Genomic DNA, 23583 nt, shown 5'->3' with positions numbered 1-23583 from the left:
CTGAGAAACGTGTTTTTAAAAGATCCCCATTTTAGAAGTGGATTTATCAATAACATCTCCTTGTAACTTGGTCTTTTGTTTTTTCAATGCATTTAGAAGTTATCTTGTTTGGTACAGACAGTCTGATGTTGGCATATCATCTTGATGAATCATTTCCTTGCATCCTTAAAAAATAAGTCCATGAGAGACTACTTTGTTCAATATTCGTATATTTCTCACCCAGCCTAATGATCAACTTCATTGGCTAAGGTGTAGATTTTCTAGTTCTGGAGAATGGGTGTCAGTTTTGAGGACATTCTCATTTAATTCTCACAATAACTCCATGTAGGGGAGGCACCATTACTGCCTCAGTTTTACAGATGTGGACATTAACAGTCAGATGGTTCAGAAACTTGATCAAAGTTATACAGCTAGTAAACGGTGGAGATGGTACTCAAACCATGCTTGTTTGGCTTTGGGGCCCAAATATATATAATATCTCATCTTAAATAGCTGCGGTAGATAAACTGGGTACATTAGGTATACACACACATGCACACACACACACAGATCCCTTCAAAATCACCAGGGGGAACAATAAATACTAAAATATAAATGTAGGCAAGACACTAGAAGAAGTCATTTATAATAGAAAACAGTAACAAACAGAGAAGATGTTTAAGGTCATTAACAATCATATGCTAATTAAAATAAGATGTTACTTCCCACCTATTAGAGTAGCAAAGATTAACAAATTGATGAATTCCCAGGATCAGTTAGACTGAAGGAAAATAAATATTCTTACATACAACTGGTGGGTGCTTAAATCAAGACTTCTAGAAGATAAATAGGGAATACGTAACATGAAAAAAAATTCTCAAATTTTTGAGAGAACAGTAAGGTTATAAAATAGCAATGGGGCAGAATATTTTAAAATTAAAAATATATATATATATGTGTGTGTGTACATGTATATAAAATACTTTTAATTATGTCAGTTCAGTTCAGTCGCTCAGTCATTTCTGACTCTTTGCGACCCCATGAATCGCAGCACACCAGGCCTCCCTGTCCATCACCATCTCCTGGAGTTCACTCAGACTCACATCCATCGAGTCAGTGATGCCATCCAGCCATCTCATCCTCTGTCGTCCCCTTCTCCTCCTGCCCCCAATCCCTCCCAGCATCAGAGTCTTTTCCAATGAGTCAACTCTTCACATGAGGTGGCCAAAGTACTGGAGTTTCAGCTTTAGCATCATTCCTTCCAAAGAAATCCCAGGGCTGATCTCCTTCAGAATGGACTGGTTGGATCTCCTTGCAGTCCAAGGGACTCTCAAGAATCTTCTCCAACACCACAGTTCAAAAGCATCAATTCTTTGGCTCTCAGCTTTCTTCACAGTCCAACTCTCACATCCATACATGACCACTGGAAAAACCACAGCCTTGACTAGACGGACCTTTGTTGGCAAAGTAATTATATACATCATATCAAACTGTTAACAGTAGTTATTGCTATTTGAAAGAATTCCAGGAAATTTTTCTTCTCTCTTTTTTAATCTGTATAATTGATTTTTTGACAATAAACATACATTAATTTCATGACTCCTGAGCCTGAAAAATCAAAGTCTGGGACTGGAAAGAGTAAACTAGGTCTGTACTGCCCCATAAGATGGCTGAGATAAAATGTCAGGTGAAAAAAATTAAGTTACCAAATACTATAGATAATATAATCTCTTTACATAAAAGCTATATATTATATACATCATATATATATATATAAATTCTATTACATAACAAACATTTAGGATTGGGGAGAAGACAGAAAAGACATTTATTTTCTATCCTTCTGTATTATTTTTTCCCAGTAAGCAGTAATCAGTTTGTAATTAAAATATTCAATTAAAAATATGAAAGTTGGAAGAGCTGCTGATCAAAATCCATAAAGCAGACACATATTTTTGTTCATTAAATCACAGAAATATCAAACTCAAGGGCTTCCATCCACCAAAGCTTAACAGATGTTATTTAATGGCAAATAACATTACCCAGTCTAATACCTGAAAATCAAATAGATTTATAGACATTCTCACTCTAAGACTAGCATATGGAAATATACCAATATTGGGATAACTGTATTGAATATTGGAAAATACTGGTCAATGCTGGAAAGTATTAACATATTCAATAATTATTTAGCTATGCATGCTAATTGGGGATTCCCCAAAGGCTCAGCAGTAAATAATTAGCCTGTGATGCAGAAGACACAGGACACTCAGGTTCAATCCCTGGGCTGGGAAGATCCCTTGGAGGAGGGCATGGCAACCCACTCCAGTATTCTTGCCTGGAGAATCCTATGGACAGAGGAGCCTGGTGGACTACAGTCCATAGCGTCGCAAAGAGTTGGACACAACTGAAGTGACTGACCATCCACACACACACCGATTGATTAGTTGATCAATATAACAGCTCATGAATGTAAATTAGTCATAGAACCTCAGAGCATGAATGTGGAAGGAGGCTTAGAGGTGAGGAAACAGGTTCTCGGAAGAAGACCATGGGAGGCAGTAATAGCCCCCTGAGTCCCGGTTCAGGTTTAGAAAATTTCTAGATGGGTAACACAGACGACAACCATCCCAACAGTTCTAATGGCTCTTCCTATGGAGCCTGAGGATGGAGCCCTCCTAGAGTGACTCAGTAAAGGTATTTCTTATTTCACCATCGATCGTACATTCAACAAACATACCCATTGTTTAAAAACCAATGTATAAAACCCTATAAAGGGCAATTTACTGTTTTAGGAGACAGGATCTTGATCTTATCTCTGATTGGGGCCGTGGTACCTCCAAATTCCTGTGCTTCACCCAGACCCCATCAAAAGCCTGTCCTTTCCTAGAGAGGTACTACGAGGCACCTGGCAGAGAGGTGCCTGTTCATCTTTGTGCAGATGTTCCTGGAGGGCAGAGGTCATCTGGGGGAGTCCTAGAGGTCAAGCAGGAGACACAGTCCTCACTTGCATTTCAACCAAAGTCCTTCCCCTCTGAGGCTGCTTCATCCTCCAGCCACAAATGGTTAACTCAGAAAAATTCTGACCTCTTCATAGACATACCTTTCACTACTAGAGCAAGTTCTTGAAGCATTCGGTGTTCTAATGTTTCCACATGTTATAGAAAACACTTCTCTTTGAAAATGACTTTTTCCACTTGAAAATAATATATTAAGTAAAATACATTTTTTTTGCCAGACTACATGCCTTGTGGGATCTTAGTTCCCTGACCAGGGATTGAACCTCTGTCCCTTGCAGTGGAAGTGTAGAGTTTTAACCACTGGATCACCATGGAATTCCCAAAAGACATGTATTAAAAACACTTTGGACCAAGTCTAGTCCTCAGGTGTGGGTCTAAAAATCACAGCTGCTCCAATTCATTCCAGCTCCTCTTACAGCTCACAGGACGAGATTAGCAAAACCAGTCCTTCTTGTTCCTAACGAAATAATTCCTACTATGCAAATGGTGGCAAATAATTCCTACTAGGCAATGGAGTTGTTACACACGTGGTTCCACTTTCAATCACTGTGGTCTATCACCTTAGCTTCTCACTGACCCCATCTCCCTTCACTGGGGACATCAAATGACTCACAACTATGTGCTGAGAAGAAGCAGAGAGCAAAAGTGAGGAGGAGATGTTTTTTCCTCCTCCCCAAAGGAATCACTTCAGCAAAGTGATACGCAAAGGTACAAATCCTCTGGAAGCAATCCTTTTCAGCGTAGGGAGTCTGGGTCTGGGAAGTGGGGGTTGGGGAAGAAGGCGATGGTCTGGTTTCCTTAGATGTTGCTGGAAGAAAAGGTGACTAAAGGTATCTCGGGATGGGTCTGATACAGGTGGTTTGGGGAGCGACAGGGGTGCGGGGTTCCTGGGCACAAGGGAAGTACCCCACCAGAAACGGCATGCAAGGTCTCCATAACACAGGACAAGGTGCCCTCTAACGAGAAGCAGGAGCGCAGACTTACTCTCATGCTATTTGGTGGTTTGCTGAAAATCTCTTGTAGTTACGGAACCCCTTCTCTAAAGCAAGTCTTAAGCAGAGCCATATATTAACACGTCAAACAGATTAAAAGGGTAGTTTCTGTGCTTGGAACTGCAGTGGAGGGAAGAATAAAGCCCCCTAATCTGTCTTCCCTAAAGCCCCTGAACAGAGCTGGACACCATATGTCTCCCATTGGAGGGTACTGGTTCACCTGGAATAACTGGCAGAGGAAATGAAGGAACAGGGTGAGGAAAGAAGCTACATCCTGGGACTCATGGATTTCAATCCTGATATAACATTCGACATCAAAACTCCTGGGAGCTAAGATCCCATGTGCCTTACCGCCAACAAACCAAAGCATAGAAGCAATATTATAACAAATTCAACAGAGACTTTAAAAATGGCCCACATCCAAAAAAAAAAAAATCTTTAAAAGAAAGCATAAAGGTGGGGTGATTGAGACTGTTATAAATCTTAAACTGTCAAAAGCAAACTAAACTTGCTGTGTGATACTGAAATAGAAGGGATGCTTCTGTGTGACCAGTTGTGGTGTAACAAGGGAAAAATTCCTCACCAACACAGAACATATCAAGCACTATGAAAGGTCCAGGCAACCGGTGCTCTTCCCTACTACCCACGGTCCCCGCACGCAATTTAAGCCACGCAACACTTAGGACAGACGGCATAACATGGCTTCACGGGTGGCTCAGGGGTAAAGTAATCCTGCCAGTGCAAGAGACGTGAGTACGACTCCTGGGTCAGGAAGATCCCCTGGAGAAGGAAATGGCAACCACTCCAGTATTCTTGCCTGGAGAATTCCATGGACAGAGGAGCCTGGCGGGCTGCAATCCATGGGATCGCAAAAGAGTCCGATACAACTTAGCGACTAAACAACACCACCACTTAGGACCAAGGGCATAAAACAGAACGATAGGTTTGAAAAACGAATCCACCATATTTACTGTTTAAGATCATAAATTGCTACTTGCCTTAGAATGAAGAGTAAGCTCATTACAAAGCATTTCTGCTCACCTACAGCTCTGAATGCTAGAGGTCTTTTTTGAGGACTGAACCAAGACCAAGGAACTTCTACACCTCATGGGAACTGCATGTGACTTTGAAGTTTGGTATTAAACCCTAGAAGGTCCCAAGGAATCAGTAGATTGTTTTCCCAAAGTCTGGAGCACACATTAGGAAAAAAAGAAAAAAAAACAGAAAAATATATGCTTTCAGGACATCCTTCCCTCTAGCAATTCCAAAGAGGGTCACTCTGCAGCTCTTTGGGCTTTTCCACTTTTGTCTGGCTCGCCAGCTGGCCTGGAGGACACGGAGAACAAGGCAGCTTTCATCTCTGGGTCACTGGTTGACACTCATCATGGATTAGGTCCAGTTCCATCCATGTGGATGGCAACTCACGGACTCAACTCACCTGAACGACACGGGTCAAGGCACACCACTGCTAGGACATTGTCAGGCACGAGCTGTCCCATGGTTGCTCCGCAGCCCAGAGGGGTATACAGACCAATGACAGAACAGAGGGCCCTGCCTGGAGCATTTGTTAACAATCTAACTGCATACCTCTTTCACCAACATATCAGAGATGTTAGCACACCAAGAGTGATATTTTATGGATAAATGCCCAGGAGTCACCCTTGAACCCTCCAATAACTTCAGTTAACATCAACTATAATCACATAAAGCAGGGGCAACACAGACGGGAAACCTGAGCCATTTGTTTTTAATCACTAGCATCTAATGAGAACTCAACTCTACCCTGCAAGAGCTTAAGTCCTTGACCCAGTTCTCTCTTTAAATCCCCACAATATGCTGAGTCAGCTACCATTTTACCCCAATTTCACAGGTGAAGAAACCACAGGAGCTTAGAGGGGTTGAGTAGCTGGATCAAGGGCACAGAGTTATCAAGCAGCGGCCAGGGATCTGAACCCAGCAGAGCTGAGCTATGCTGCTTTTGGTTGACACTTGGTGCAAATAACAGAATTTTCAATTCACATGAGAACTCTGGGGAAGATACAACATAAAATTAACACTTAGACGAGTCCCTTCCACATGGTAAGTAACCACCATTGACATTTCATTACTCACAGAATGAAAGACAATGCTTAGTCAACTTAACTTTAAGGAAAACAAATATTATTTACCTTTTTCTGGTGAAGGACACACTCATACAACATATACAGATGCCTAATATCCTCTGAAGGGCTTCCCAGGTGGCTCAGTGGTAAAGAATCTGCATGCCAATACCGGAACAATAGGAAATACGGGTTTGCTCCCTGGGTCAGGAAGATTCCCTGGAGAAGGAAATGGCAACCCACTCCAGTATCCTTGTCTGGAGAATCCCGTGGACAGAGGAGCCTGGCAGGCTACAGTCCACGGGGTTGCAAAGAGTCAGGCACAACTGAGCATGCGTGCAACACATGCACGCACGCACAATATCAGCAGGTCACAGATAGTCTAAAACAATCACTGAAACTAAGGAAATACAGAAGTATTTCTGAGTATTCCAGGTTGTGTGACTAAATAACATTATTCTGCCTGACCAACATAATAAAAAACATTTGAAAATTTAAAAACTTCAAGTTGTCATAACTATATACAAATAAAGCCTCTGAAAAGATTTAAAATGTCATTTTAATGTCTAAAATTATAAAGCTTCCCAATGAATCACCTGTTGTTTTCATAAAGTTTAAAGTTGAGCACCTAGCAAAGAGCTTTACGCATAATTTCCAATAAATCATTCTGGAATGAATGGCTGAATTCATGAATGTGCTTTTAAAACAGATAGACATTGTTCTTTCATTATGTTTGGGATTTTTTTTTTAAATTCTGTGATGCAGGTTGTATGACCTTCCCTTATTGATAATTTTTTTGGAAAAAAAAAAAATCCCAGGACTATCATCCTGAAAGACAACAAGAAAAAACTAAATAACTGGTTAAAAATTAATTAGGAACAGAAATGAAGGTTTGCTTGTGCAACAAGATGTGTTTGTGTTTGTGTTTGTGTTAGTCGTTCAGTGGTGTCCAACTCTTTGCAACCCCATGGACTGCAGCCCACCAGGCTCCTCCATCCATGGGATTTTCCGGAAAAGAATACTGGAGTGGGTTGCCATTTCCGTCTTTAGGGGATATTCCCCATCCAGGAATCGAACCCAGGTCTCCCGCATTGCAAGCAGACTCTTTACCATGAGATAGGAGAGGTTTAAAAAAAAAAAGAAGCTACTTTAAAATATCTTTATTAACATTTAAGAAAATACAAAATGGTTCTGTATGAAGCAGAATGAAAGAACATGAAACAAAAGTATATGTTTAAGCCACTGTGACTGATAAAAAGAGTAAAGACATTTGTTAGTATATATATATAACTCAGGTCAAGAAAATACCTCTTTCTCAAAAGCATTTTTGCGCCTTGGCTTACCTTGGAGACTTAATGGTTTACCCAATGTGCTCTCAAAATTAACTACTCGTTTTTAAAAAGAACTTCTAAGAATTAACATGAGCATAAACATAAAAATCACTGCCGTTATTTCCATTAAGTAAAATGCTAAATTAAATTTACACTGACCAAACTATTCCAGAAACCTCCAATCCTTTTAAAAAGGAAAACAAATTAACAGAGCCTTATACAGAAAACAGAAAATTTCTACCAACAGTTTCTACACCATTCCAACAAAGCTGAGTCCTTTCACCAACAGCAAATCTGAGATCCTTCAAGTATCACCCACTCATTAGAAAATCAATAGCACTACCTGCAGGGTGTACAAGGTTGCCTGTGCATAAGGCTTTTATCTCATTTTTAGCAACATTTTTAAAGAAATGCAAGATGTACACAACCTTGGCACTCACCATCACCGTGGCCTCCTGAACACAATCTGTTAAAAGTGTTGTGGTTCAGTTTGTCAAGCTTCATCGCACAGTTCTGCCAAATTGCAAAGCTAATGGGACAATCAAAAGGCTGCCTGTACTGTACATCAGGTAAAGGAAGCCTTTAAAATCAAAGAGGGAGTTGTATTATTTAAAGAGACATGACTATTTCAACAAAAACAAGGAGAAAAAGGAGATTGAGGTAGCAATACTCTCCAAAAAATTTTTTTAATTAATAAATTAAGTAAAAATAATAAAAGAACCCAAACTGAATGTAATGTGTACTTTCTAAATCAGACCTGCACTTGTACATCATTTCCATAGATAAAGCATATAATTTATGTTAGAAAAACTGATATATATATGTGTGTATATATATATACATACATATAAAACCAAGCCATGAATTTAATTTTCATAATCACAATCTCATTTGCCTAAACATTGCATCCTAAATAACAGAAGTAGGAAGCAATGGAAGACAAAATATTCACACCTCTGGAGGTTACATATTAATCAGCCCTAGTTTCTGCCTGGTATTTGCTAGAAGAAATCTGCAGGCAATGAAGCCTAATGCCTGATTCCACGTGTGACAAAGCGTTTTTTAAAAAACTATTGATAGCATATCGCTTTGATTTTTGACTATGCAATCCTAAGCATAAATTTCAAAGGCCAAGCACTGGTGGGTAAAACTTAATCTCACAAGTTCTTGCAGTTCGAACAACTTTTATGAGGACAGAGAGGGGAAAAAAGTGAAACTGTTAGTCTCAGTCAAGCCCAACTCTTTGCCACCCCATGGACTCTAGCCCGACAGCTCGTCTGCCCATGAGATTCTCCAGGCAAGAATACTGGAGTGAGTAGCCATTCCCTTCTCCAGGGGATCTTCCTGACCCAGGGATGGAACCCATGTCTCCTGCATTGCAGGCAGATTCTTTACTATCTGAAGCACCAGGGAAGCCCCAAGAGGATAGGAACCCGACTCTATCTATTGGAACATAAACCTTTTTTATGGGTAAAAATATAAACATCTTTCACACTTATAAAATATGCACAACACATATTACTTGAGACAAATTTAGCAAATCAGATTTGCTTGTCAACTCTCTCATCTTGCTGAGAAGCTAATTCATCTATGCAGTGGACACAGACAAAAATGGAATAAATTCGTGGTCTGGGGCAGCAGTGTAATCGGGACATAGCCATTTTAAAATTAAAAGAAACCACATGCAAAGGAAAACAAGGTGCAGAATATTTCCCAGAATCTGATTAAATACTTTTTTACTTTTCCACTTTTTTAAATTGACTGTTTAAAAATATATGCTTGTTCCTACAGAGAAAAAGGAAGAGTGGTTAGGGGGTAAATCTTCCAACAGCTGTTACTAAAGTTCCTACATTTATGAAATAAAGCACAACAAAACACAAGACTGGAAGGAAACTCCATCTACTTTACTTTCTGATTTGGGATTCACACACCTACCTAATGAATTTTCTCTCACACACTTTCTCCCTCTCTCTCCAAGGAGACGTATGCACATACATGCAAACACACACGATGTATCGATCACTATACATACAGGTTCATCAACACCACGACACAGGACACAAATCACGAAATGAATCAGGATAAATACCAAGGGCAGTGAGAAATGGGTTTCTTTCTAAGCCCGCTCGATCCTTTATGCGCTATTTCTTTCTACAAGTTTCCTCTTCAGAGAAGAACTTTAAAGGATCAGGAAGACAAAACAGGTTGCATTAAAAGAAAAGAAACAGAATGCTCTCTATTCTGGAGCCCTGCAAAATCAGCCCGGCGACTAAGGCTGCGCAGAAGTGCAGGACGAAAGAACACCAGCCCGGACCCTAGATACCGGAGCTAAGCATCTTGCAAGTGAGAAAAGTAAATACATGATAGTGGTCACTGTCATTAAGAATAAAAGCAGTAATAACGATTGTCACCACGGGGTTCCGTACAGCAGGTGCACGTGGAGCGGGCTTCTCCTGCAGTCCCGCACAGCGGCCGACGAAGGCTAGAAGGCTTCGCACGCGCCGCCCGGTGGGGCGGGACCAGCTGAGCTGGGCTCCGCGGGCGGGTGCGCGCCCCGCCCGGCCCCGCCCTCCCCTCCTGCGCCTGCGCGCCCGGCAGACCGGACGTGGGCATTGGTTGCTAGGAGACTTGTCCGCTTGGCCCCACCTGGCCGGCGGGTGAAGGTGACCTGGGTTCTTTCTTTCGGGACAGCATCCCGCCAGAAGACCTGCGACCTCACTTCACCTTAACCTGCCTCCGTTCCCAGGAAGAGGAGATTAAAAAAGGAAAAGCTGATTGTTTTGAAAAGCAGCTGATTGCCCTAAAGGATAGCATAGGGGTCCAACGTTTCCAAGCACCTCTTCCAAAAATAAGAACGGGAAATTACCAGCATCAAGTGGGATTCACTACCAGGAAGCAGATCGTGAGAGCTTACGTGCCAAGTCATCTTTGGAGGGGTATTTGTGCTCCGGAGCGTACCCGTCAACGGAATAGCCATGTACCAGGCTTTTTGATACTGTCCCGACGAAGCACACAATATTTGGTTCGATCTTCAGGCATCATTTCTAAACAGTACTAATCGGGACTGGGATTGTAGAAAATCTCGTTATATTGAAGGCATTTTATTTGGGGGTTAAATAGTTATGGCCCAACTGTAGTGACTGACTTTAAAATAAGTCGTTATTACAGAAAGAAAACAACTTTTTGGTCAAGAGTTAGATATTGTGGATTTTCAGGGGCCATGGAGGGACTGCCTCACCTTTTTTGACGAAAAACTCTTCCCAAATTTATAAATTGATAACATTTTGGAGGTAGGAGAAAAAATGAGTGTCGTTTCTACCATTCTGGAAAAGCAGTATTTACTAGCTGAAATAACACTGCCAGACTGAATTTTTGGTTAACATGTGAAATTTTAAGATGGTCCTGATTGGTAATAGTCTATGCATTTTTAAATTTTGTGTTAATTATAAGACAAAATTTTATCTAGATTCTTTCTACAAGACTTAAGGAATTGTTTTTCTTACCCTCTTTTTCTTTTATAGAATTCTGCTTGGACTCAGTATAGTATTAGCACGGAATGATTTTCATTAGGATTTAATCTGGATTTGAATGAATTTTTCAGCAGCAATTGAAACATATTCAAAAACTTTTAAGTTCTTCACCCATAGCTGTGACAAATAGTGCTTATTATTAAAATGCAAAAACACCCGCAACTTCTTCGAAGACCTTTACCTCCAAATCTCCCTAAGCTGTCTTTATGTCAGAAGAAAGTCCATGCAGGTATGTGTATTAGATATGTTATTAGCTTTTTTTGTTTTTCATAGAATTTTCTCAACCTGCACAGTTCAGCATCTCAGTAAAGACACTCATTGGGGACTTCCCTGGTGGTCTAGTGGCTAAGACTCCAAGTTGATAATGTAGGGCCCCCAGGGTTTGATTCCTGGTCAGGGAACTAGACCCCACATGTTGCAGCAGCCAAATAAATAAACATAAATATAAAGACACTCACTAATGACTACAACTTACAGATTTTGGGGTAATATGGTAACATCTAATTCAAATTACAGTTGATTCTCATTTTTTGTGGATTCTGTAGGAGTGAATTTACCTAACTGCTAGAATCCATTTGTAATCCCCAACCCAGAACATTGTACTATGTTTTGTCTTTTTAACTTCAAAATATACCATGAAGAACACTTTGGAGCAGTATATGGAGCTCTTTCCCTCTTATTTTATAATAGTGAGACTGTGTGCAGGAAGAGGGTGTATATAGTAATTCTTGGATACAGCCAGGGCAGTGAAAGCGTACATATTCCCAACAGTGGTGGGAAAAGGATGCTGCTCTGCCTTCTTGTTTTAGCTCCCATAAACAACTGCCACCTTTCCAGTCTAAATAGTGCCATAATTTCTCAATTCTGTACTTTGGGTTGGTGATTTAATTGTCTAAAATAGCCCCCAAGTGTAGTACAAGAAGGCTATGATGTGCCTTCCGGAGAGAACATACGCTTTAGATAATCTTCCTTCAGGCCTGAGTTGCAGTGTTGTTGGCTGAGAGTTCAGTGTTGATGAATCAACAATCTAAAGTGTCTTTAAATAGGAAGATATATAAAACAAGCTTGTGTGTATTGATTGGTTGCTGATAATGTTGAGATCAGAGGCTTGCAGGAACCTGACCCTGTATTTCCCCAAGAAGTAATAGCTCAGTGTTGGATAATTCAGTGCTTACTGAGACTAGAGAACAGAACTGCCCTGAATCATGAGAACTGACTGTATTTATAAGCACAGTGCTAAAAACTGGAGATATAATATTGAGTAAAACAAACTCTGCCAATTCTCTTTATTAGTTACCCTTTGGTGAGATCCAACAATCATACAATTAAATGTAAAATTACCCTGTGATAAATGCTATGAAGTAAAGGAGAGCCACTGATGATTACAACTTTATATAATACTCTTAATCCTCTATTTCTGTATATGGTATATATTGACTCCTTACTGATAAGCAATGATAAAATTAGCATACATCTTTTTCTTCCCCCTTTTCCTTCTCTTCTATCACCTGATTTTAGTTGATTATATTGATTATTTTAGTGTCAACATTTATAAGCATATTAAAAATGCTTAGTCTATAACTTAATGTACAGTGCTAAATCCTGTTGATGCATGGTCATAAAAGATGTGTGAGTCAATACACCTATGTTATATATAATTTTCTTTCCCACATTTCCTACCTACTTTTGTTATATCATTTCTATATATTTCTACAGTGTTTTATGTTTCTGCATTTATAATCTGTTGTATAATAGTAATACCCGCAGTTATATAGATATACTGCTCACTACCAATTCTTTGGCTGTAGTTTTCTATTTGTTTTTCTGTTGAAGTTCATCATCTAGCACAGACTTTCTCACCATTGCCATTTTGAGCTGGATAATTCTTTTTGTGGTGGGGATGAGGAGTGGGTAGGGGGAGTGCAGGGATGGATCATCTTGCTTTGGCAACTCGGATAGTTAATGACCTTGACTATTATTAATCTTATGTCCCCAAAGGCTCTTGGCAGAGTACTTTGCATGTAATAGGTATTCAAAATACTTGCTGAATGAATGAATGAATAAATACCTAAAATGTCTGAAGTACAATTTATAAAAATGAGTAGTCAAGTGTTGACATAAAATGGAAATAAATATGTACGATTTGCATACAACGCTAAATGCTGTAGAGAATTAATGACATAAATCTGGTCCCTGTCTTTCAGGACTTTTCAAGACCTTTAGTTAAACTCTATTGTATGTATTGATATGCATACAATGAGAACCTAAAATAACAATACAAAGCAGCATCGAATTTATGTCCAATTAATGGTACAGACAGCAGCAGTTCATAAATGTGAGAAACCCTGGGGCAGCAATGGGGCATGAGCTAAGGCTTGAGAAATTAGTAAAAGTGAAGTGAAATATGTTTAATTATAGAGGAGATTGGTATAGTTTTTGATGGCAGAAGAGTCTATTGGAAAAGTAGAATTTTAACATTCTAAAAGAAAAAAAAAATAGAAATAATGGAGAAATGTATCCAAAAATAGGGAAGTCTGAACTGAGAAACAGATATCATCTTCATTGGGCAGATTTCCCTAAGCACCTCTTCTCTTTGCATCCAGTCAGGGTACTTTCCTTTATGGTCCCAGAGTATCCCTGACCTACCCTCTGCTGACCTCTTATTCTCTAGTATAACTGTTTACCTGCCTAGTAGTATCGGTTGCTCAGTTGTGTCCGACTTTTGCAACCCCATGGACCGTAGCCCGCCAGCCTCCTCTGTCCATAGGACTTCCCAGGCAAGAAGACTGGTTGTTTAGTCACTAAATGGTGTCCGACTATCTTCTGACCCCATGGACTGTATCCCTCCAGGCTCCTCTATCCATGGTATTTTCCAGGCAAGAATACTGGAGTGAGTTGCCATTTCGTTCTTCAGGGGATCTTCCTGACCCAGCGATCAAACTTGAGTCCACTGCATTGGCAGGCAGATTCTTTGCCACTGCGCCACCTGGGAAGCCTATTTTCTATATTAAATTGCAAGACCTTTGATGGCAGTAAGATTTCTGCTCTGAATTGTACTCTCAGCACTATGTGTACAGCTAGCACATGTAAAAAAGTGAAAAAGTGTTTGTCTCTCAGTTATGTCCAACTCTTTGCAACCCCGTGGACTATAGCCCACCAGGCTCCTCTGTCCATGGGATTCTCCAGGCAAGAATATTGGAGTGGATAACCATTCCCTTTTCCAGGGTATCTTCCTGACCCAGGGATCGAACCCTGGTGTCCTACGTTGCAGGTGGATTCTTTACTGTCTGAGAAGGTGTTAAATGTTTGTTGAGTTAATTAATGAGAACAATAAGTGTGGATTGTGTTAATCAAGAAAGGTGGATTGCATTGGGTTGGTAATATCTTACAGAAAAACCCTGAATTTTAGCCATCCAATATAAGGTTTAAGGTAGACTTTGAAAGAAGAAAATGATTTAAATTGGTTAGTAAGAGAAGGTGTTACACACTGTTTGATCAACAAAAAAACCTCAGGTCTGCCTAAAAAAAGAACAGTATCAGAAAAGGAAAAGTGATCTAATCTAATAGGTAACTCAATCTAATAGGTAACTAATCTAAGCAATAATAATAACAATATATTGGGTGAGTATAGTACAGGGATAAATGGAATGGATGACAGCAATTTTATATGGAATGGAGGGAAGAATTGGGACTACACTGTTAAAAGATACTAATCATCGCCAATAAGCAGTGTAGTGTTTGTTGAAGGTAGACTTAGCCTCATTGTAAATATCTATTGCAAACTCTAGGGCAAGCATTTAAAATAGTTTTATAAGTGTAACTGATATGCTAACAGAGGAATGAAACCAAAGGATAGACACTGACTCATAAAATTCTCAACTAAAACCAGAAAAGACAGAAGAAGAACACAAGATTTTCAAAGAGATGGCGCAATAAATCAGCTGCAACAAATAGAAAACTTTACAAATGAGGCAGATGTCAGTCATTTGTTAAAATGTGAATGGTCTAAGTATGCCAACTAAATGATAGAAACTGTCACAGTAGATAAGAGACAAGAGCTAATTACATATTGTCTGCAAAAACTCCCTTTAAATATAAAAATGAGTCAGTTCAGTCGCTCAGTTGTGTCCAACTTTTTGCGACTCCATGGACTGCAGCATGCCAGGCCTCCCTGTCCATCACCAACTCCTGGAGTTTACTCAGACTCATGTCCATTGAGTCAGTGATGCCATCCTACCATCTCATCCTCTGTCATCCCCTTCTCCTCCCGCCCTCAATCTTTCCCAGCATCAGGGTCTTTTCAAATGAGTCCACTCTTCGCATCAGGTGGCTAAAGTACTGGAGTTTCAGCTTCAGCATCAGTCCTTCCAATGAATGTTCAGAACTGATTTCCTTCAGGATGGACTGGTTGGATCTCCTTGCAGTCCAAGGGACTCTCAAGAGTCTTCTCCAACACCACAATTCAAAAGCATCAATGCTTTGGTGCTCAGCTTTCTTTATAGTCCAACTCTCACATCCATACGTGACCATTGGAAAAACCATAGCCTTAAGTAGACAGACCTTTGTTTGCAAAGTAATGTCTCTGCTTTTTAGTATGCTGTCTAGGTTGGTCATAACTTGTCTTTCAAAGAGTAAGTGTCTTTCAATTTCATGGCTGCAGTCACCCTCTGCAATGATTTTGGAGCCTCCCAAAATAAAGTCTGCCACTGTTTCCACTGTTTCCCCATCTATTTCCCATGAAGTGATGGAGCAGCGGATGCGCGGCACAGGAGTGGCCAAGAGGAGCTACCCTACATCCAAGATCAAGAGCAGCCAAGAGGAACTACCTCATGTCCGAGGTCAGGAGCAGCGGCTAAGAGGAGTTACCCCACGCCCAAGGTCAGGAGCGGCGGCTGAGAGGAGATACTCCACGTCCAAGGTCAGGAGCAGCAGCCATGAGGAGATACCCCACATCCAAGGTAAGGAGCAACGGCTGAGCTTTGCTGAAGCAGCCATGAAGAGACACCCCACATCCAAGGTAAGAGAAACCCAAGTAAGACGGTAGGTATTGAGAGGGGGCTTCAGAGGGCAGATAGACTGAAACTACAATCACAGACAACTAGCCAATCTGATCACACGGACCACAGCCTTGTCTAACTCAATGAAACTAAGCCATGCCCTGTGGGGCCACCCGAGACGGGCGGGTCATGGTGGAGAGGTCTGACAGAATGTGGCCCTCTGGAGAAGGAAATGGCAAACGACTTCAGTATTCTTGCCTTGAGAACCCCATGAACACTATGAAAAGGAAAAATGATAGGATACTGAAAGAGGAACTCCCCAGGTCGGTAGGTACCCAATATGCTACTGGAGATCAGCAGAGAAATAACTCCAGAAAAGAATGAAGGGATGGAGCCAAAGCAAAAACAATACCCAGTTGTGGATGTGACTGGTGATAGAAGCAAGGTCCAATGCTGTAAAAAGCAATACTGCATGGAACCGGAATATTAGGTCCATGAATCAAGGCAAATTGGAAATGGTCAAACAGAAGATGGCAAGAGTGAACATCGACATTTTAGGAATCAGTGAACTAAGATGGACTGGAATGGGTGAATTTAACTCAGATGACCATTGTAAGTACTACCGTGGGCAGGAATCCCTTAGAAGAAATGGAGTAGCCATCATGCTCAACAAACGAGTATGAATGCAGTACTTGGATGCAATCTCAAAAACGACAGAATAATCTCTGTTCATTATGAAGGCAAACCATTCAATACCAAGATAATCCAAGTCTATGCCTCAGCCAGTAACTCCGAAGAAGTTGAAATTGAACAATTATATGAAGACCTACAAGACCTTTTAGAACTAACACCCAAAAAAGATGTCCTTTTCACTATGGGGGACAGGAATGCAAAAGTAGGAATTCAAGAAACACCTGGAGTAACAGCAAATTTGGCTGTGGAGTACAGAATGAAGCAGGGCAAAAGCTAATGGAGTTTTGCCAAGAGAACACACTGGTCATAGCAAACACCCCCTTCCAACAACACAACAGAAGACCCTACACATGGACATTACCAGATGGTCAACACTGAATTCAGATTGATTACATTATTTGCAGCCAAAGATGGAGAAGCTCTATACAGTCAGCAAAAACAGATCAGGAGCTGACTGTGGCTCAGATCATGAAGTCCTTATTGCCAAATTCAGACTTAAATTGAAGAAAGTGGGGAAAACCACTAGACCATTCAGGTATGACCTAAATCAAATCTCTTATGACTATATAGTGGAAGTGAGAAATAGATTTAAGGGACTAGATCTGATAGACAGAGTGCCTGATGAACCATGGATGGAGGTTTGTGACATTGTACAGGAGACAGGGATCAAGACCATCCCCAAGAAAAAGAAATGCAGAAATGCAAAATGGCTGTCTAAGGAGGCCTTACAAATAGCTGTGAAAAGAAGAGAAGGGAAAAGCAAAGGAGAAAAGGAAAGGTATACCCATCTGAATGCAGAGTTCCAAAGAATAGCAAGGAGAGATAAGAAAGCCTTCCTCAGTGATCAGTGCAAAGAAATAGAGGAAAACAATAGAATGGGCAAGACTAGAGATCTCTTCAAGAAAATTCAAGCTACCAAGGGAACATTTCATGCAAAGATGGGCTCAATAAAGGACAGAAATGGTATGGACCTAACAGAAGCAGAAAATATTAAGAAGAGGTGGCAAGAATACATAGAAGAACTGTACAAAAGAGATCTTCACAACCCAGATAATCATGATGGTGTGATCACTCACCTAAAGCCAGACATCTAGAATGTGAAGTGAAGTGGGCCTCAGGAAGCATCACTACGAACAAAGCTAGTGGAGGTGATGGAATTCCAGTTGAGCTCTTTCAAATCCTGAAAGATGATGCTGTGAAAGTGCTGCACTCAATATGTCAGCAAATTTGGAAAACTCAGCAGTGGCCACAAGACTGGAAAAGGTCAGTTTTCATTTCAGTCCCAAAGAAAGGCAATGCCAAAGAATGCTCAAACTACCGCACAATTGTACTCATCTCACACTCTAGAAAAGTAATGCTCAAAATTCTCCAAGCCAGGCTTCAGCAATACTTGAACCACGAAATTCCAGATGTTCAAGCTGGTTTTAGAAAAGGCAGGGGAACCAGAGATCAAATTGCCAACATCCACTGGATTATCAAAAAGCAAGAGAGTTCCAGGAAAAACATCTATTTCTGCATTATTGACTATGCCAAAGCCTTTGACTGTGTGGATCACAATAAACTGGAAAATTATGAAAGAGATGGGAATCCCAGGCTACCTGAACCTGCCTCTTGAGAAACCTGTATGGAGGCCAAGAAGCAACAGTTAGAACTGGACATGGAACAACAGACTGGTTCCAAATAGGAAAAGGGGTATGTCAAAGCTGTATGTTGTCACCATGCTTATTTAATTTATATGCAGAGTACATCATGAGAAACGCTTGGCTGGAAGAACCACAAGCTGGGATCAAGATTGCTGGGAGAAATATCAATAACCTCAGATATGCAGATGACACCATCCTTATGGCAGAAAGTGAAGAAGAACTAAAGAGCCTCTTGATGAAAGTGAAAGAGGAGAGTGAAAAAGTTGGCTTAAGCTCAACATTCAGAAAACGAAGATCATGGCATCTGGTCCCATCACTCCATGGGAAATAGATGGGGAAACAGTGGAAACAGTGGCTGACTTTATTTGGGGGGGGCTCCAAAATCACTGCAGATGGTGATTGCAGCCATGAAATTAAAAGATGCTTACTCCTTGGATGGAAGGTTATGACCAACCTAGACAGCATATTAAAAAGCAGAGACATTACTTTGTCAACAAAGGTCCATGTAGTCAAGGCTATGGTTTTTCCAGTAGTCATGTATGGATATGAGAGTTGGACTATAAAGAAAGCTGAGCACCAAAGAATTGATGCTTTTGAACTGCGGTGTTGGAGAAGACTCTTGAGAGTCCCTTGGACTCTCAAGTTTAGGATGGTTGTAAGGGACAACCATCCTAAAGGAGATCAGTCCTGGGTGTTCATTGGAAAGACTGATGTTGAAGCTGAAACTCCAGTACTTTGGCCACCTGATGCGAAGAGCTGACTCATATGAAAAGACCCTGATGCAGGGAAATATTGAGGGCAGGAGGAGAAGGGGACGACAGAGGATGAGATGGTTGGATGGCATCACCAACTCAATGGACATGAGTTTGGGTGAACTCCAGGAGTTGGTGATGGACAGGGAGGCCTGGCGTGCTGCAGTTCATGGGGTCCCAAAAAGTCAGACATGACTGAGCGACTGAACAGAACTGATGGGACCAGATGCCATGATCTTAGTTTTCTGAATGTTGAGATTTAAGCCAACTTTTTCACTCTCCTCTTTCACTTTTATCAAGAGGCTCTTTAGTTCTTCTTCACTTTCTGCCATAAGGGTGGTGTCATCTGCATAATGAGGTTATTGATATTTCTCCCGGCAATCTTGATTCCAGCTTGTGTTTCTTCCAGTCCAGCGTTTCTCATGATGTACTCTGCATATAAGTTAAATAAGCAGGGTGACAAAATACAGCCTTGACATACTCCTTTTCCTATTTGGAACCAGTCTGTTGTTCCATGTCCAGATTAACTATTGTTTCCTGACCTGCATACAGATTTCTCAGGAGGCAGGTCAAGTGTTCTGGTATTCCCATGTCTTTCAGAGTTTTCCACAGTTTATTGTGATCCACACAGTCAAAGGCTTTGGCATAGTCAATAATGCAGAAATAGATGTTTTTCCTGGAACTCTCTTGCTTTTTTGATGATCCAGCAAATGTTGGCCATTTGATCTCTGGTTCCCCTGCCTTTTCTAAAACCAGCTTGAACATCTGGAAGTTCATGGTTCAAGTACTGTTGAAGTCTGGCTTGGAGAATTTTGAGCATTACTTTTCTAGAGTGTGAGATGAGTGCAATTGTGTGGTAGTTTGAGCATTCTTTGGCATTTCCTTTCTTTGGGACTGAAATGAAAACTGACCTTTTCCAGTCTTGTGGCCACTGCTGAGTCTTCCAAATTTGCTGACATATTGAGTGCAGCACTTTCTCAGCATCATCCTTTAGGATTTGAAAGAGCTCAACTGGAATTCCATCACCTCCACTAGCTTTGTTCGTAGTGATGCTTCCTGAGGCCCACTTGACTTCACATTCCAGGATGTCTGGCTCTAGATGAGTGATCACACCATCGTGATTATCTTGGTCGTGAAGATCTTTTTTGTGCAGTCCTTCTGTGTACTCTTGCCACCTCTTCTTAATATCTTCTGCTTCTGTTAGGTCCATACCATTTCTGTCCTTTATTGAGCCCATCTTTGCATGAAATGTTCCCTTGGTAGCTTGAATTTTCTTGAAGAGATCTCTAGTCTTGCCCATTCTATTGTTTTCCTCTATTTCTTTGCACTGATCACTGAGGAAGGCTTTCTTATCTCTCCTTGCTATTTTTGGAACTCTGCATTCAAATGGGTATATCTTAGGGACAGAGAAAGATACTCATACTAACACTAATCAAAAGAATGCTGGAGTATCTATGTTCATTGGCTTAAAAAAAAAAAAAAGTACTTATTCATTTGTCCACAAGTTGCAGAGTGCAGGATGTAGCTCCCTGATCACCGATCAGACCTGGTCCCCCTATCTTGAGAGCCCAGAGTCCTAGCCAGTGGACCACTAGGGAAGTCCTAGCTTCTTTTCTTATTTGTTGAATTTAAGAGCTCTTTATTTGGATACAAGCCCTTTATCAGATGTGACATCTCTCTCCCAAGGCTTTTCTAGTCACTTTCATCTATTAGCCTTGTCTCATTTGTAGATATTAAACCACAGTGAAGTGAAGTCGCTCAGTCGTGTCCGACTCTTTGTAACCCCATGGACTGTAGCCTCCCAGGCTCCTCTTGTGGGATTTTCCTCCTCCATGGGATTTTCCAGGCAATAGTACTGGAGTGGATTGCCATTTCCTTCTCCAGGGGATCTTCCCGACCCAGGGATCGAACCCGGGTCTCCGGCATTGTAGACAGACGCTTTACTGTCTGAGCCATCAGGGAAATCCTATTAAACCACAAGTCCAATGTAAATCAATATTTTCATCTTGCATGCAGTTAAACCTTGGCCTTTCACTCAACTCAGACTAGGTCTGCTAATTTTTATACAAGCCCAGAGAAATACCTTGTTCTTTTGCTTCTCTTGCCTCACTCGTAATTTCTAGTATTTTCATAGGTGGGGGCTATGGGTGAGGAGGAGTTAAGGAGTTAAGAGTGAAGGTGACCATCAGTCCTGAGTCTCTGCACTGCTCCCCCTCCCCCCCACCAAATGCCAGGGGTTAGAGGTCAAGTAGATTTAAGGATTCTCTTGTCTTCTGCAGTTGGGATACAGCAGTAGAAGGGCCGAATCATTTTTGTTACTCCGTGGGTGTATGAGGGTGGGGAAACCATGGTAGGGAGTGGTGAGATATTATTTTCTCCTTGGGGCCATACACTTCTGTTCTCTATAGATGATTTAGACCCTAACTTGGTTGAAGTGGGGATAAATCCTTCTTTCACACACCATAAGGAAAGGAAGTTCAGGAAAACACAAAACACTCCAAGAGCTCTACTCAGAGAAAATCCCCTCTACAAATACAGATCAGCCTCTTGCCATCTCTCATGTATGAACAACAGAGTTGGACTTGCTTTGGCCATCTCTTTGGCCAAATCTTGCCTTAACGAATCTATTATCTCATTAGAATACTGAAGTCCTCATCATTTATTGTGCTCAACTGAGACAATAGACAAAAACGTCATTTAACATTCCAACACATCAGAAAGAGAAAGCATAATAGGATGTAGTTAAGTCCCTAAGAACACAGGCACATTGCATTTTCTAGACCTAAGAGAGAAAAGAATACTTCTGGTTGTAACCCGGATGAACCTGTGGTACCTTTAGCCAGTATCAGAATGCTATCGTGCTCAAAAGACACCTTGGTCTGACATCTGGCTTGGAAAAGAAATGTAAATCCTTCCTCAAAGAAGTTACAAATGAGGAAGAGATAATGATAAATAATAAACAGCCCAACTTCAAGTCATTTTAACTTTCTATATTGCCAGAGATTTTAGTGGCAACTGTTCAAAAATCTCCCTTTATGTCATTTTCTTCTCCATCCGTTCTATTCTTCCAAGAATAGCTCCATACTCTAACACAGTTTAGCCTTTTCAGTTCTCCAGTTGTTCACTCAAACTTTATCCCTGTTAGCTAAACAAAAGTCCTGATAATTGAGTGAGTATATACAGAAACATCTTAAGAAGGTGAGGGAGGGTGAGTGGATGAAAAAAGCTATGAATGCTAATACGTTAATAGTTTTTCTCCTGACACCTTGATAAACATAATCTAATTCTGCTTTCTTTTTTCTTTTTTCTGGTTTAGTTGGGACTGGTGAAATTAGCCTACCACGTGTACACTTCATCCAAGAAAAAACCGCTTCATTTGAAAGAGATAAAACTAGTTTTCCTGTCGTTCCAAGGGATCGAGCACAAACCCCTGTCAGTATTCAAACCCTCTTCCTTGATCATCACGTGCAACGGAGAGTGATGACTATTTCAACAACTAAAAAGTCTTCTAAGCACGTCTATTGGCACATTCCAGAGACTGCTACTGGTTCCATATTTTTCCCCAGGTGTCGTTCAGCTTCGGCTCGGGTTTTTGGGAAAGAAGTAAGCAAAATGGAAGGTGCAGAGAAATCAGAAGGGCCATTAAAAATACAAAACATTTACACCAGCATTTTAAAAGACATTCTGATTCTCTCTTCGGAGTTCTCCAGAGTTCCAAGCGCCACTCCTTCAGTGCCTAGTCGCAAGCTCAAGGAGGTTCACTCTGAGCACTTTTTACAAGAGGGCAACATCTATACTTTCAAGCAGCCCCTGTTGCGTTTAAGCGCAACAGTGCCGATCCCTGTACCGAGGACCATGCCTGTGAAAGCCGCGAGTCAGTGGTCTGGCCGTGTACACAGCCGAACGGTGACACTCAATATTACTGATATCCCAGGTCCCATGTTCATACCGTCACCAGTTTTACCGAGGAAACCTCTAAGACAGTCTGTGATAGGTAAATCCAGTCTGGAGATGGTCTGTAATAATGGGGTCAAGTAGAGCAAAGGCAGAGGAGCATCCCAGCACATGGTGGTTCCCCCTTGGGTTTGCAGGATAGAATGATGGGATTCCTTTTCGCCTGTATGTTTAATAGGTGGGGCAGAATGCAGTGACAGAAATCCTGACCTTGCGTGTCTGCCAAGGACAGACTGGAAACTCCACCCCCGACGGTGGTGATGGGAACCAGATAAAGCCTTTCAAAGGACCAGAGAAGCTCATAAAAAGGAGCAGTAGGAATGAAAATGGGCCTCCGTAAGGTGGTTTTGATGAACTCTGGAAGCAGAATGCCAGTGCGGATGGATGCCTTCCTGGGTGCATTTTTTTTTTCCCATGGATAACCCATCCTCAACATGAAATTTCACGCACATCTAACCATGGGCCTATTTTAATTTTTTTTCTAGAAAGCCGTGTAACAGAACATGAACCTATAGAAACTGTCCCAACACAAAGCATGCTGAGCCTACATGAAGGTAAATAGGTCTATATTATTCTTTAAAAAATTATATGTA

The 23583-nt window shown here is 41.0% G+C and overlaps 2 protein-coding genes across 2 annotated transcripts in view; one reads left to right on the top strand and one right to left on the bottom strand.

The window, feature by feature from the left end:
• Positions 1-9866, bottom strand: part of LCP1 (lymphocyte cytosolic protein 1) — a 93764-nt gene extending 83898 nt beyond the window's left edge. Inside the window, exon 1 of the mRNA XM_013968230.2 lies at positions 9848-9866. The gene's annotated coding sequence lies outside the window, so the exon portion shown is untranslated. The remainder of the gene's footprint in view (positions 1-9847) is intronic.
• The window catches only part of LRRC63 (leucine rich repeat containing 63), a 29608-nt gene continuing 21720 nt past the window's right edge, over positions 15696-23583 (top strand). Inside the window, exons 1-3 of the mRNA XM_018056312.1 lie at positions 15696-15789; positions 22353-23030; positions 23476-23544. Of these exons, the coding sequence (XP_017911801.1) occupies positions 15696-15789; positions 22353-23030; positions 23476-23544 (841 nt within the window). The remainder of the gene's footprint in view (positions 15790-22352; positions 23031-23475; positions 23545-23583) is intronic.

Source organism: Capra hircus, chromosome 12, assembly GCF_001704415.2.
Source record: "Capra hircus breed San Clemente chromosome 12, ASM170441v1, whole genome shotgun sequence".
Taxonomy (NCBI): domain Eukaryota; kingdom Metazoa; phylum Chordata; class Mammalia; order Artiodactyla; family Bovidae; genus Capra; species Capra hircus.
The sequence above is the reverse complement of the archived record's forward strand: the minus strand, read 5'-3'. Positions and strand labels throughout refer to the sequence as shown.